The 15415-nt window shown below is 41.4% G+C and overlaps 1 protein-coding gene across 3 annotated transcripts in view; it reads right to left on the reverse strand.

Moving 5' to 3' along the window:
• The window catches only part of ALDH1A2 (aldehyde dehydrogenase 1 family member A2), a 56591-nt gene extending 43495 nt beyond the window's left edge, over positions 1-13096 (reverse strand). Inside the window, exon 1 of one of the 3 annotated variants that reach the window (XM_068204098.1) lies at positions 13074-13096. In XM_068204098.1, coding sequence (XP_068060199.1) covers positions 13074-13076 — 3 coding nt within the window. In that variant the 5' untranslated portion in view covers positions 13077-13096. Of the gene's footprint in view, positions 1-10538; positions 11001-11669; positions 11708-13073 lie in introns of those variants that run through there. The other 2 variants (XM_068204097.1, XM_068204095.1) reach the window with 2 other exon arrangements.
• Positions 13097-15415: the final 2319 nt, after the last annotated feature.

Raw genomic sequence — 15415 nt, forward strand, 5'->3', positions numbered from 1 at the left:
ACCAGCTAAAAACATCTTAAGTAATGTAACAAATGGATTTAGAAACCACTATCAAAGGGTTGGACCACCAAGACTCCTAGGCCATCATCAGCACAGATATAGCACATTTAGTGTTAGTCTTATATCACTACTTCAAATTATTAGTGAAAAAAGAAGAGCTTGATTTTCACCTCTCAGGAAAACAGCATCCAATAAACATCACAAAAGAGAAAAGGCCGTTAAGTAGCCGTGGTAAAGAAAGTGTGATAAGGACAAAAAGAGAAAGACCAACAAAATGTCAGGCACTGATGGAAAAGGGGGTAAAGGCTTAGCCAGATATCCTGAAAAACAACTGTGCTTGTTTCTCAATGTCCATGCAGGCCGTTCTGGTACAGGACTGCTGTGTAATACTGTGTCACAACTGAAGCAACTGGAAAAAATAAAAAGTTCCCTGATTTGGAAGGTAGGTGGTAATTTCTTGCTAGTTTTGACAAACTCAAGAATAAACTATTTCTGTTACAGCTGAAAAAAAACATAAGCAAATGTAAAATGTGTATGTTATGGTAAGCTTTGAAAATATCCAGGGGAATCAGGACAGTGCTTTTATGTCTGGGTGCAAAGAATGTTTAAAATATACTCCAAATATGTTTCAGACAACAAAATGAAGTGGTTCCTCAAAAAAAAAAGAAATCTATGTATCCACCTGTCAGTTACATAAATGCCTTCTCAAATTAATTTGACAATATAAAGAAGTATTAAACCCAGTTTAAAATTCTATTTTAAGGACATTTTACACTAGCAGAATGGTAAATAAAAGTGAGGTGCAGTGTCATGGGAAGTGCTTTACGATTGAGCTGAAAAGACTTTACAGGGCTTTTCAACTAACTAGATCACAATTTTCATCTAGGTCATCTTATAGTTGGGAAATAAAAGCACAAGTGCCTATAAACTAGCCTAAGAAAGCTGAGTGTGAAAATGGGTGATCTGGACTGTATCACAGAGAGGAAAAAACAGTGTTGTTTGAGCATAAGGGAATGAGAATTATCAGAGGCACACCACACTTTTTACGTGTAAGCTGTGTAGGGAGGACAAGTCAGGCTGCAGAGGGGGGAGCAGCTCTGTGTGCAACGCTTTGCGTGGGCACTGCTTGGAGGGGAGAAATCACAAAATGCGGACCCACGGATATGGAAGCAGTGTGGATCGTGAAGGATAATAGCTGGAGTGAGGTACTGACTTCAAAATAAGAGCAACTGAAGTGACATTGAAGTGGTACTGAAGACGAAAAAGAGTATGAAAGCAGTAAGACTAGAGCCAAAATAAATCCGTATTAGTTCAGTGAAAGCTGCACTGAAATAGTGCATAGAGAACAGAGTTTTCTGTATCCTAATGTAAACAACATTTGACATAGTCCTGTCAAGGACTAAAAATTGTGTCTGAACCCCTGAGAAATGGTTACCATGTAAATAATTCCAGCTTCATTGCAGGAGAGAAACACATGAAGAAGCCATACTCTCTGGGATACTAAACTTCAAGAAGCAGATTTTTTTTTAAAGAGGAAGTAACTTAGAAACTCCCTGCTTGAAGCTCGGAAATTAAAATCCATAGAATCAGCATGGAGGCTTAAGAATGTGAAAGAGTCAAAAAAGACTTGCATTCCCAAGGTTAAAAATGGGAAGCACAAGCAAGAAAATAAACAGGATGGCAAAGAAGGAAGATATGAGAGGAAAAGTAGGCTGGAAAACGCAAAGACTGCAAACACAAAAAATAAAAATTGCTACTAAACATACTAAATATTCTGAAGAAAATTACTAAAAAGGTAACACAAATAAAACAGCCAAGAGAAACCTAAATTAAATAAATAAGCAGATATGGTCTGTGGGAGGTCACTGGATTCTGAAAACAATCTGGCTATGGAAGAGAGACTGAAGATATTTCCAGAGGTGGCTGCTTATTTTGGGGAGATTCTTATTTGGCTATCCCAAAGTATATTATATTTCTGTTCAAAAATTAGAAAAGCGGAGCCACTAGTTGGAAGACTGGAAAATGACAGGTAAAAATACTTGTTCTAGGGAATCATCTTTACTAAAAATCTAACACCAGCAGTACACTAAAAATCATTTCAGGGCCAAGTCCAGAACAGGCCCATTGCTTCACTCCCAATCGTGCTGCAAGGAGTTGAAATAAAGTTCCTGAAATAAAAAGAAATCCTGAATGCTAATGCATCCTGAAATCTACTGCATCAGTTCTTCCAGTTTTCAGAAGGCATCAGGAATTGCATAAAAGCCACTTAGAGTGTACCAGGGTGATGGTGGAGGTAATGAGGAGGATGATGATGATGCATTAAGTGGTGTTTCTCCCATGAAGCATGAGAAAACAATGCCACAGCACAGACCTGGAAGGATCTTCCAATTGGAGAGATCTGTTTCAGATGAAATGCACACCTGACATTCTAACCAGCTCTAGTCACTTGGGGCCAAATTTAAGGGATGCTGACCTACTCTCAGGAGGCTAAGATCAGTCTTTATAAGACAGGATAAAAATACCTATATTTACATAGAATGGTAAATAGCTCTGCTTTGGAAAGAAATCAGTCTCATATAGAGATAAGACCTTACCTGTGTAAATACATGTCTTTGGAATTTCTGTCTCGAAAGGCATTTTCTGATAGTTTCTGAGTAAAACCTAAGGGATTTTGTGTAATCACTGCCACAGGACCAGAGCATGGTAAGAGGACAGTGTTCCCCTGGTATCCTCTTTCTAAGTTCAGCAAAGGTGCTGCAGCCTGTTATACCATGCAATAATTTCGGTATTTTTGTCACTTTCCAAATGGATTTTTTTGTAACTCACTTATTTTAAATTATTATTAAATACTATAAATCCACATGGAATTTAGCAAACATATCCTTTCTGTAACCACACACCTGCTGTAGGCCCCTCACAGCTGTCCCACAGCATCCCCTTAGATTTTGAGTTCAATTCAAAGTCTTCATTACCTACGAATCCCTCACAGATTAAGGTCTATATATTCTAGTGGTCAGTGTGGTCCCAGTGTTTAGCCTCCAGTTGAGGCCAATTGAGACTAAGCTGACCTTAAACGTTTTCACTTGGATCACAGAACGTGATGCGGTTGGTTCTCTGCAGTATTTTCCCACTTCAGTCCAACAAAGCTGGAATGCATTATGTTTCAAGTCACTGATATAGTTCACTAGGCTCTCTATGAAAGGCACTGACTCCAAGTAATCAAGGATTAGGTTCTTTTTTTCTTTTTTCATTTGGGAGACTATTGCAGCAATGCCCTTACAGCAACACTTTGATGTGGCTTCACATATCACACTTTTAGCAATGAAGTGCTCCTAAACCTTAGTTCACTGTGTGACTTAGCATTGATGTGTTGTATTTATGTCACAAAGGTAGCTCGCTATTTACAGAAAAGACTGATGAATAGAAATATGGTTTTGGATAAATTCTGAAATAGGGAACTTGTGTTTTGGAGAAAACCAGATAGGAATACACAGTTTGAACAGCAATTCATTTGCTAAATGTAACAGTAATGAATGATTGAGCCCTTGGATGACAATAAATGTTTAAACTTCGTCATTCTCTGCATAATACTTGGTAGTAAATCTTCACACAGCTATCCATGCACTTACTGTGCTTTAAGTAGGGATGTCTTGTCGCTTATTTGAGGATTCCTCACTAGAGAACTGCATAGAACTGCAGCTTTCTGAAGATTTTTTAAACCTTTACACATCTGTGCTTATATTGCATTTACATAGCTTCCTTATGATCTTTTCTTTGTTTAATTGCATTTTTTGTCTGTCGTTTCTTTCAGCTGAACTAGATTTGATATATTGGTTACTTGTTTCAAGGAATGAGTTCTACTCCTAAAAAAAACCCAAACAGATAAAAAGCTGTGGGGATTTTTATAACTGGGGAGAATAAAAGAATTTTCAAAAAACAGAGAAATGCCACAGTCCAGCCTTACAAAAGATAGCTGCAAAACTGTAAAAGCAGAAATCTGACTTTATGCATGACCTGATAAAGAATTTATTATATGGACCACTGAACTCATCTTTTGTAATTTATCTCTGTAAATGCGTGAGATTTCTTGGAAGATAGTCAAATGAGGAGCTGAGATGAACCAGTGGATACAATTTATTTAGACTTTAAAAAGGCTTTTGATGATAAAGTCCTTAGCAAGAGGCTATTAAGGAAAGTTAGTAACCATATGGTGAAAGATAAAGTCCTGCCATGGATTAAAAAGTGGTTAAGAGATAAGATAAAAAGACTGGAAATAAACGGATAATTCTCCCTGGAAAGAGGTTAATAGCAAGGTGCCCCTTCATTACTGTGACTGGCAATCAATATCTTGGCTCACCTGCCTTTGCAGATCATTAATAGCAAGGTACAGAGTTTGTAGATAAAAATGTTAAGGCTAATCAGAGTATTGTAGAAAATATTACTGGGGCTGAAGTTAAATGACATTTGGGCAACTCAAGGGAGATGAAATTTGCCAAAGGCAGGAAATGCCATGCCTCTTGGAAGGAAGGGTTCAGACAACTTCTGGTTGCTGATCTGTGCCATGATTTGCAATGTCCATAAACAGCTCACTGAAGGGAACTGTTCACGTGCATTGTAAAGAAAAGAGAACAAGTGGATCTGGTGGTTCCATGGTGTGGTTCTCCCAGGCAGTTTATGGCAGTGAATAACTTCAAACTGGCAGAGCCCATTAAGATCTGCTGGGGACAATTTTGCATTTCCACAGGGAGATGGACAAGCTGCATCAAGAATTTTTGGACAGTGGGATTTATCAGAAAATGCAGACCTGCAAGAGAGAAATGTAATATGGAAATGCACCAGAATTGGTCAGCTTCTGTGGGAAATGTTTCTGAAGGAAAAAATGAAACAGAATTAAAGACGGATTTTTTTTTGGTCAGAATGAAAGAGTAAGAGTGTGAGAGCATGTGAGCATGTGTGCTGTTCCTTGGTCTTGTCCAACATCATGATTATTCTTGAAGCAAAGACTCAAATTCTATTTTTCCTTCATTAGTCCTGCCTACTGGGCTATCAAGCTGATGTCTGAGACCTCATAAATACTTAGAAGTGAATTATCCAAAAATAGATACCATGAAAATCTTCCCAAACACAGACAAAGTTGGCAAAATTTGGACCTGTTCCCCATGAGAAATTAGGGATCCATATTCAAGTTTCTGCTCTGCTTGCTTCAGAGCAGGGGTATGAATTTGTCTGCCTTTCAGCTCAGGCAAGTGCTCTGATTATTATTGGCCCTCTGGTTTTGGTATGCAAATAAATACATTGATCTTTTGCATTTGAATACTTGAAGTGTTAAACACTTTATGCAATGAGAAAATCAATGAGGAAGTCTTTCAGTGCATCATCTGACCCTACCAACCAGACAGAGTCAGCAATATATTATTGTAGAGCTTGATGCATTAAACCAGGGTGCATTTTCCCTAAAGATCTGGCAGATTCAGCACAGTAAGAGGTCACTGCTGCCATAGTTACCTCTCAGTAACACAGCAGTCTGCCACAGTTCTCTAGCTGGGGCCAGTTCAGCCCCCTGCTTTCTGCGTTTTTAAGGCTCATGGCTGTTGTGGCCGTACTGGAATAAGCAAAGGCAGGGACTGGATACACATAAGGCTATGCTTGTTTCTTGTGACCTCATGCAAAACTTGGGTAAATTGGGTTTGTGCAGAAGACCATAAAGTTTTGGGGGAAAAGAATAATCCCATATTCAGGTTACTAATTGGAAGGAATTACATTCATATTTTCTGATCACTATGTATGTTGATGGATTGTAATACTAAAAACAAAGTATGAATAGACTGGAAGAGAATTCAAACTGGAGATTTAAACAACCGTAAATCTGTATATACAGTATAGACACTGAAACATCATATATGAGGATACAGAGCAGCATTCCTACTGTCCGCCTCAGATGCTGAAGTGTTCCACAAAGGGATAAAGTAGCTGTTCTATTTGTCTACTCTTCATGTAAACTTCTCTAACTTTCTGTGCCTCATCTTCCGTAAAAGAACTGTGCTCACCTAGGTGACCCAAAAGCCAAGCTGTTTTTTTCAGGCATGGCTCAGTGAATCTGACTTCAAAAGGCACCAAAGTAACTCATTCAGAGAAAGACAGATGGGAAAGTGCATGTATTCCTCACTTACCTGAGTTTTGCCAAAGCTTGTCTTCTGTTCAAAAAATAACAAAGATTCTGCATATTAATCTAAATAAAATAGATTCCCTGCCTTCTATCATAATGTCAGTCTAGAATTTTATCTGGAAAACGTGCTGGAAATTTTCATGTAAAGGGTAATGCCAAGGAAGAACAATGAGAATGAATATACTGAAACCTAGCAATAAAATACTTCAAACCCAGATGCTTATCATAGGAAAATTTGAGATGTATTTGTTATCTTTTGTCTACCCAGAAGCAGTTTGCCTATAATTCATACAAACTCCTGTATGCAGCTTTCTGTTGCAGTGCTGGGTAGTTTACCTGGCCTGTGTCTAGAAACTCAACAGATTTTAGCCTGTGGTGTAAGGGTAGAGGCAAACCCACTTAGACAGGACAAAGAAGATATGGTTGTCAGCTAAATCATAGGCTGTTAATAGAGAAACGTTTCATGTACCTCCTCACTGCCAGTGAGCTGTAACTTCATCCCTTTAGGGCACCTCTTTCTAAAAAGCTCTCAAAACCACAATTCTTCAGCTTTTCCTCATGCTAAAGTTGCTCAGCTCTTGCTCAGACTTAAATCAGTTGGCAAGCAAGAAACAAAACTTAAAACATCCATCTGGATTAGTGTGCTCAACATGATGCAAACTGAGAACGTTTATTCACTCAGCTACCTGACGTAGTGACAGAGCTGTGACAGGACAGAGCCCTGGGGTCCTCATTCTATACCAGGCTGTCCTTGAAAGAGTCAACATAATTTATTAAAACCAAAATGAAAATATTTTGTAAAGCAGATGTGATTATGCCATTATAACATGATTATAACAAAGGAAGGACAGCAACATCCTGCAGAAACACCTTTAGCTCCTCAAATGGAGACAGCGGGAGTGAAATGCTGCAAAGGGCTCATCCACTGGGCTGATTCCATGTCTACTGTCAGATATGTGGGAGACAGTCTCGGGAGGGAAAACGGAGTTCCATAAAAGTTTAAAAGAGAGAGGCCTCAGTGTAACAGTGCAAACTCTCTGACCACCCTCAGAAGCTGTCAGGTTCTCTGGGCTGTGCTCCCTATACTAAACATGCCAATGACATGTCCTTAGCAGACATTACGCTGCTGCTTCTCTCACACATCTGATATTTCTGGAACAGCCGTTCTGGGAGAGTTTCTGACACAAAGCTGACTTTTGTAGAAGCGTGACTTATTCCCAGGGGGAGGGCTGGATCCCCTTCCTACCTATGAGCCCCCTTACATATGGAACACAGCACTGTCAGCATGCTCCTGACAAGCCTGAGGAGGGCTTGCTGTGCCACAGGGCTGTGGAACAACCTAATTCCGTGCAATATTCCAAGATGCCCTATTCTGCAGATGCAATCTCTCCCCAAATGCTAATGTTAAAAAGTAAAGATTTACAGAGTCATCACAGTGAAAAGAGAGATAAACCCAAATATAGCAGTTCTAGTACTTGCCAGCCACACAAAACTTAACCCTGTGTGCTTGAACACTCACCTGCATGTCTGGTTCACATCCTGCTCACCAGTTCTTATTACACACATCTACAACACTTTATTTTTCACAGACTGTGCCAAGGTATTAAAAAACTGGGAAAAATATTTCTAATGACTGGTTTTTTTAAAGCAGCATAGGCCGACTTCCAATACTGAAGTCCCAATAACTACTGCTGCAAGTCTTACATAAAACCATGGCATCAGGTAATTTTCATCACTAAATCATATTTAGACCTATCCAAACACACATTGCCTCTAAGTACTCTGTCAGGTGTATGGATCAGAAGGACTTCACATACAGTTTTCTGCTTATTTCAGTAAACTTACCAATATTTCACACGTTTCAATGATTCTGCTAAATAATTGAATAAATGAGAATTACACGGGTGATATTTGTTTCATCTATGTAGTTGGAAGGCATTTTCATAGCAACTCCAAGGGTAAAGCAATTATTAAGAGATTAATTAATGATTTTCTTTTTTCCAGTACATGTTACAAATCTTCAACAAAACTCACTTAGGGAATCCTGGAATTTTAACATGTTCTACACTAAAGAGCCTGTCTATTTACCAACTTTAGAATTACAGAAATAGAATTTAATTGGCAAAATAGATTTAAAATTTTTTCACTAAGTTTAAATGTCTATAGATGCTTCTATTTTTCATAAAGAATTAACACCCAAATGGTTATGTTTTTACATTCATAAACACCTGTAATAAAGAGTTCAAGAATTCTGTGTCCTGACTGTGTATTTAAAATTCCCAGCTAACAAGCAGGAGAGAGACTGCTAGGAATGCTTACAGATGTCTGATTTTACAAGGTCTGGGGTTGTTGTTTTCTTTTTTTTTTTTTTTTTTTTTTTCCCTTGCTAAAGTGCTTTAGTCTAATGTTATTTATTGTTTATGGAAGTTGTTTGTCATTTAGGACTTGAAGTGACCACTCCCTCTAAAGAAAGAATCAAGTTACAATCCATTATTTCAATTTTTGATTGTTTTTCTTTGTAATAGGTGGGAAAGTGGATCCAGGATAAAAGTCCTGCCCAAGACAAACTCCAAGCTGAAGACTCCAATTATCTATAAATCACTTGAATTTCCTGCAGAGAAAGAGAAAAAGGAGGAAAGAGCGAGACAGACAGAAAAACAGAGACAGAGGATATGCCAAGTGAAACATTTGATACCTGTCCTAAACCAAAATTTTCTCAAAAGCATCCAGGAGTTACCTGATAGCTCAAACCCAAGCTTAGAAGAAACACATTGCCGTTGTTTTTGGCTTAATATTGAAATAAACAACTTTCTTTTAATTGTTCCATTAGTATAAATTGTGTAACATTCTGGATCTGAGATGATGGAATTAGGCATTGCTTTATTAAAGGTCACTGTACATTCTCACAGAAAGCAAGCTATGATTGCTGATGACTGCTGTACTTCTCAAAGGTTTTCAGAAACAATTCTCCAGTTTTAGAACAGAGAAATGCAAGTACATTTATGATGCAAACTGGCTGTGATACTACTCTCAAGTATTTCCCACAAAACCCTCCTGAAGCACAGTTCACACTGAAACCAGCAATGAACAAAATTCATGCCAAATACTCTTTGCACCGTATGATTGCTCCCGAGGTGTAGCACTACACAGCATCCAATAACTGCATTCCTAACTTGTTTAACTATTTAAAAAGAAATTATGAGCAAGAAACCATATGCATTTTTAGATTTGCATACTGCAGTTTGCATTGAAATGTAATGAAATTTAAAATAGTTGACTTTCCTCTGAAACATTCTTCTAGAACAAGGAATTGCTGTAACAAATTAGAAGACAAATTAATTTTGGCACCCACTAAAAAAAAGAGAAAAGATGAAAAGCTTTTGAAGTGATGATATGGAAGAAAAAATTACACTGCATCGGCCAAAATGAGTCTCCTATCAGCATTAAAGCTCCTGAAGTTGTATTTCCAGTAGATAAAAATGTTATCACCTTTTTCCAGTGCTGATGTGCTTATTTTCCTATTAAGTTACTTGGTAATTAGAAACAAAGTCTGACACATTGTAATCTATTTATACAATAGATCTGAAACCTCTCCAACAGAAATTAAAACATTCTTTAAAGATATTGAAGATGCAAAGATTAAAAATATGTAAACGAATTTTAAAATGCAAAATGCATTTACAAACAAATGACTGTTTTTAAAGCCATTTTAATCAACAAAACCAATTTAGTCTCATAAGACACCACAGAAACCCTGCAGATTTTTCTACATTTCTACAGTGGGTTTGTTCTTAACCCTCTCTTTATGAAAATCACTCTTAAGGGTTTGTAGGAAAAACATGCCCTCTTGGAACATTGTTCAAGGGTGTATTCAAGTATCACAGAAGTTCTTGGAGACCTGTTCCAGTGCTGTAACAACCTGGTAGTGTTAAGAGTCCTCCAGGAAATGTAAAAGAGTCCCTTGGGCACACAGGGTAATTCAAGAAAGAAAACGTTATTTTCTGATTGAGATACTCAGGTATGTATAGCAATGTCCTCTGAAGTACATCAAAAGCAACCAAAACATACCCAAGTACTGATTTTGCACTGAAAATAAACCCCAACAGCTCTGTAGAAAACAGTACATTTACAGAGAAGTGGCAAATCCAGTCTCAGCAGATCTAATTTGCTTTCTATTATCCTGTGGTTTTTCAGATGATTACAGGGCTAAAAATCTTTTTCTTTTATTACAGATTCAATGCAGTCTTTTAGCAGTTGTTTTTATCTCTACACTCACGTCGGGTAGGGCAGAATGAAACTGATTTTAAGCAAAATCCCTCCTTTGGAGAGAAAACCATTAATTTCTCTGCCAGAACAAACGAGCACAACTTACCTTGGTGTATTTGATTTCAAGGTTGAGAGTGGGAGAAGGCAGCAGATGCAGAGATGCCATCAGAGCTGCAGGATCTGCCTTCACCTCCCCTGGCATCTCAATTTTACTGGAAGTCATAGTCTTGGGGGGGTTTTATAATACCACCGAGCCCCCCGCTCTGCCCTGATGCTGTGTTGTGTTTTGGGTTGGTCCCCCCCCTCCAAAGCCCAGCGCTGAAGATGTTGCTCTCCTCCTCCTGTATATAGGCAGGTGTCAAGCCGGGTCTCTTCTTATTGGACATGGGGGCAGAGGCAGGGGGGCAGGTCCATCCTACCTAGGGCGAGAGCGGCACAGCCCCGCTCACTGCGGCGCAGCCTCCCCGGGCCCCCCCGGCCCGGCCGGGGATTCCCGGCACCCCGTGAGAGCACGGAGCTCTCGAGCGCGGCTGGCTGCCCGCCGCCCGAGGAGCGGAACCGGGGAACGGCCGCGGGGAGCGGGGTCACCGGGACCCTCGTGTTCCCCCTCGGCTCCCCGGGGCCGGGAGGGGAGGCGCCGCGGCCGAGAGAGGCCAGTCCCGGCTCCGGCCCCGCCCGGGGCAGCCCCAGCTCGACACTCGCTGGGGATCCCCGGCCGCGGCGCGGGGAGCGGCGTGGGGGGAGAGACCGGGCTGCACTGGGGAAGCCCTGTCGGGCCGAGGTGACGGGGGCACGGTGCCCCGCCGGCGGCGCTGCCCGGCAGCGCTGCCCCGCACCGGCGGCTGCGCTCGGGCGCGGAGCCGACGGGGCAGGGCGGGCGAACCCTCACGGGACCCAGGCCGAGGCGCGGAGAAGGCACGGACAGGGCGCAGCCTGAGCAGCAGCGTGCCCGTGCCCGCTCCCCGTCCGGCCACCGCCGCCCGCTGCTGTCCCGGGCTGCCCGCCCTGCCGGCCGGGGGCTCCGCGCCTCACCTGGCGGCCGCCGCCCGCCCTGCCCCGCTCCCGCCCACGGGCGCTCCCCGAGAGTCCCCGCCAGCCGTGCCCGCAGCGCGGCCGCTGTTCCCCGGGCCGACCCTCTTTTCCTTTGGCGGCGGTGCCGCCGGAGCGGCTGCGCCCCGACCCTCGGCGCTGCCGCCCCGCCGTGCCCCGCCGCCGAGCGGCCCCGCGCGGGCCCCACCTGCCGTTCCCACAGCGCCATCGCCGGCCGCCTGCTGCCCCCTGCCGGCCGCAGCGCCTCACGGGCCGGGCCGGGCCGGGCCGGGCCGGGCAGGGCAGGCCCGCCGCGGCCGCGCTTTTCCTGAAAGTTCTCTGCAAAACGAAGGGGCTTAAAGAGCAGGATCATTTGTTCAAGCGACAGCCACCTCATGCCAGCTATTAGTTTTGGGGGGCCCTCTTAGCGGGAGGCCACGTCGTGCAAGAGCACGGCTGGGCAGTGCCGTACAGCAGGTTACCGGGAAGGCAGCGGCCAAACGGAGCCACATCCACGAGCTGACAGGCATCAGAAATTGATTGTCAAAGCCCTGCACGTTCCCTGGTCAAACCTTGTAGGCAGAAAACATAGAAAGCTCAGGCCGTTTGCATTACTTTAGGCAAAATCAGTGAAGTTCTGCTTACTGATGCAAACACTCCCAATGTTTTGAACTTAATCAGATGTCATGTTTTGAAGTCATCACATACCAGATAGACGAACAAAAAAAGGACACCAAAGCTACAGCTGTCTAAAGTTGGCAAAGCAAAGCAACAAGAAATACACCACACGACCTTTTCATTGACGTAGTCAGGAATAAACAATGGGATCTGGCCCACGTTTTGGTTTTGTAACAGTATGTGTTTGTTGATGCCCTTTATATTCCTCACTCTATGTTTGACAAGTTCGCAGACAATTGAAAAGACTGTCCCAGCGTTCTCTTAGTGTTTGTACAGGAGCATGGGACGAAGATTGCTTGGGCACAGACAGGCAGCATAAGGTAGAGTGTGCCAGTTAAGTAATTTCAGGGTTAACGTGTATATTTCTGTAAATTTCCATCTCACTAATGAAGAAGACTGCAGATTTTGCTTTCTCTCATTTTCAGTCTTTTTTTTTTTTTTTTGACCTGACAGAGGAAATGGATTCATAATATTCTGCTGTAATGTGACATCCAGAGCTGTCAAACTGTGACACTTGGGATGAGTGAGACATTTAAACGTCAGAAATTCAATTTTTAATGGCACACTGGCAACACAGACCTAACACTTCATCACAAGGATGACACCTTCTAAAAGCCATTTTAAAATAAATCAGAGTGGGGATGTGCTCCTTCGAAAAAAGAATGCATTTAAACAAGTTTCAGGAATGAGGAAACTGTATGACAGTTTCATTATTGGATCAATAAAAATTTTGGTGAGAATGGATTCCAGTGTGTGTGGAGATGCAGCTCAAACCCACATAATCTGGAGCTGCTTAAGTGACCGTCATCCACTTTATGCTGTAAAAACGACATTCCTCTTACATCTCAAAGCAATTCAGTTTGCAGAAGCCCTTGGAGACCTTTATCCCAAGGGCTTGTTGGCATTCCCAGATGGAGAATGGAACTGCACTTACCATTCCACAGGCTCCTGGTGCGCAGCCACCCTCGGAGGGCTCCCCAGAGGACGTGGCACACGAGTCCTGTTGCTCTTCCAGATGGCGAGGGACTGACTGGAGTTGCTCTTCCACCACCTGGGAAGACACCAATGCCTCAGCCCTTGGTGCCCAGGCCAAGGTGGGCTCTCACCAAGGACAAGAGCAGCTCTGCCAAACAGAGTGAGGAATGAGGTCTTAGAGACCTCATCAGTGTTTTGGAGACACTGATGAACCCAGCCTGGGGAGCTGCTTCCAGAGTCAGCACCACACTGGTTACTTTATGACAGCAAATCGAGTCATGCTTCAAAACATGCAAGCAAGTGTTTAACATTTAATAAATAATTTACTGTGAAAGGGATTGCCTTGGAAATTAGGACAATAACTCAGTAAAAACAATGAATACAGAAGGAAATGAATTAATTTGTGAAAGAAAAAAATTAATCAAAAAAAGAAAATAAAGACCAGAAATAATATTCAGGGCTCAGTCCAATGGTCCATAAACACCTCCATACATCAGAAAACCATTTATTGCAGTGCTGTAGTTTCTGGTTTGGTTTTTTGGTGGTTTGTTGTGTTTTTTTTTTTTTGGGGGGGGGGTTGGGCTTGTTTTTTTTTGGGTAAATTTGCAAAACTAAATCAACTGTCAAGTCAGATTGTCTTATTTTCTCTCACATGATTGGGTTTTAATTGAAATTTTACTTAGACAGCAAATCAGAAAACAAATATGTTCTCTTTCAGATTGCAACGACAAAGTCTTCACACTTTGAAATGGTTGTCAATAAAATGAAGAACCAAGTGACTCTGTTTTTTGCTTCAGTCTTAGAATTTAAGCTAGTATAGAGCCAACATCAAAATAATTCCTGGAGGGTTTTGGTTTTTATATTTGGAGCAATCCAAATGTTTAATTTGAAGGTAGACCTTTGTTACATTTAGAAGCCTCCATTTCTCCAACCCCAGCAGCTGGTATTATTTATAGATAAGGATATAGACCTGGCTTATACAAACACCATCTGATGGGAACAGGACCTGGGGTAGCCAGACAGGGTGCAAAAGACAAAGCTGCAACGTTGAAGACAATACAGATGCAATTAAGGCGTTCCTGGGTTTTCAGTCAGAGTACTGGTACTTTTCTGCTCTATGTTACCTGTTGTCTAAAAGAAATTCTAAAACTAGAGGATGAGGTGAAACTCTTTGTATCTCAAAACGTGTTTTGGGCAGATTAGCTGTGCCAAAGCACATATGGATACACCACTGAAATGGCCAGTGGATGAAGCAACTCCAACAATGATCCAAGCAAGAGCTCTTCGTTCTTACTACTTCTAATCCATGAACATTTCTCATGCTCCTCAGTAAACTCCAGAAAGCACTGTCACACACAGGAACTGAGTCACATCACTCTTCAGACACTTCCAGTGATTCCTCTCAAGATCAACTGCAAAATCTATCCCAAAATTATTTCAATATGACCCATAAGCTCTTTTATATATAACTTTTTCTCTCAGCTGTTCCACTACCATTTAGCAAGGATATTCCTGGTTCCTCATACAAATTCAGTATTGATTGAGAGATCCCACTTCTCTGTACCCTTTGCCTCCTGCGTCAGTAAATGTCTCTTCCTATTTCTTGTGTGCTTTATAAATTGCTTTTGGAAGAAAAGTAGAGATTGAGTAAAAACTTCCCCTAAGTTATTTTTCAGCTCAGACTTCCACTTAGGAAATCTGAACTTCATTTTCTGATACATACATTAAAGCTTCAACCTCAGGTGTTCTATTTTAATTGCCTGCTATTTTCATTACCGACCACGAGGGCAGCAAATGCTCTTCAGGAGATAGTTGTATTTTAATTTATCGGCAAACATAAATCACACATTATAGCACTTTTTTCCCCTAGGTTAATTGAATCAATTCTCTAAATGTCTCTATGCCTGACCATTGCAAAAGGCTCACTGGTTGAAACCTCTGTAAGAATTATGGCCCTTGAGCTGTGTGCAGGATGGGAGCAGTCCTTGCTCCAGACAAAGCTGTATTATACACAGAAAGTAAAAAGGCATTGTTATACACCTAAGCAATATGACCTGTGAAGCAACACCCACAATGCTGTGAGGAGCCTCTAAAATATTATTTCAGAATTTTTCATATATCTCAGTGAATCAATTGTTTTAAAATTATAAATCTTATTAATAATTGAGTCTGGATATATCTTAAGTTATAAATAAACAGAATAAAATCTACTTTTACTTCCCTTATTTCTACATTACCTTTAACACTAGAAAAATACTAATATCAAGAACAACCATTTTATTACTGAATATTCACAAATGT

This window comes from Anomalospiza imberbis, chromosome 13 (genome assembly GCF_031753505.1).
Source record: "Anomalospiza imberbis isolate Cuckoo-Finch-1a 21T00152 chromosome 13, ASM3175350v1, whole genome shotgun sequence".
Taxonomy (NCBI): Eukaryota; Metazoa; Chordata; class Aves; order Passeriformes; family Viduidae; genus Anomalospiza; species Anomalospiza imberbis.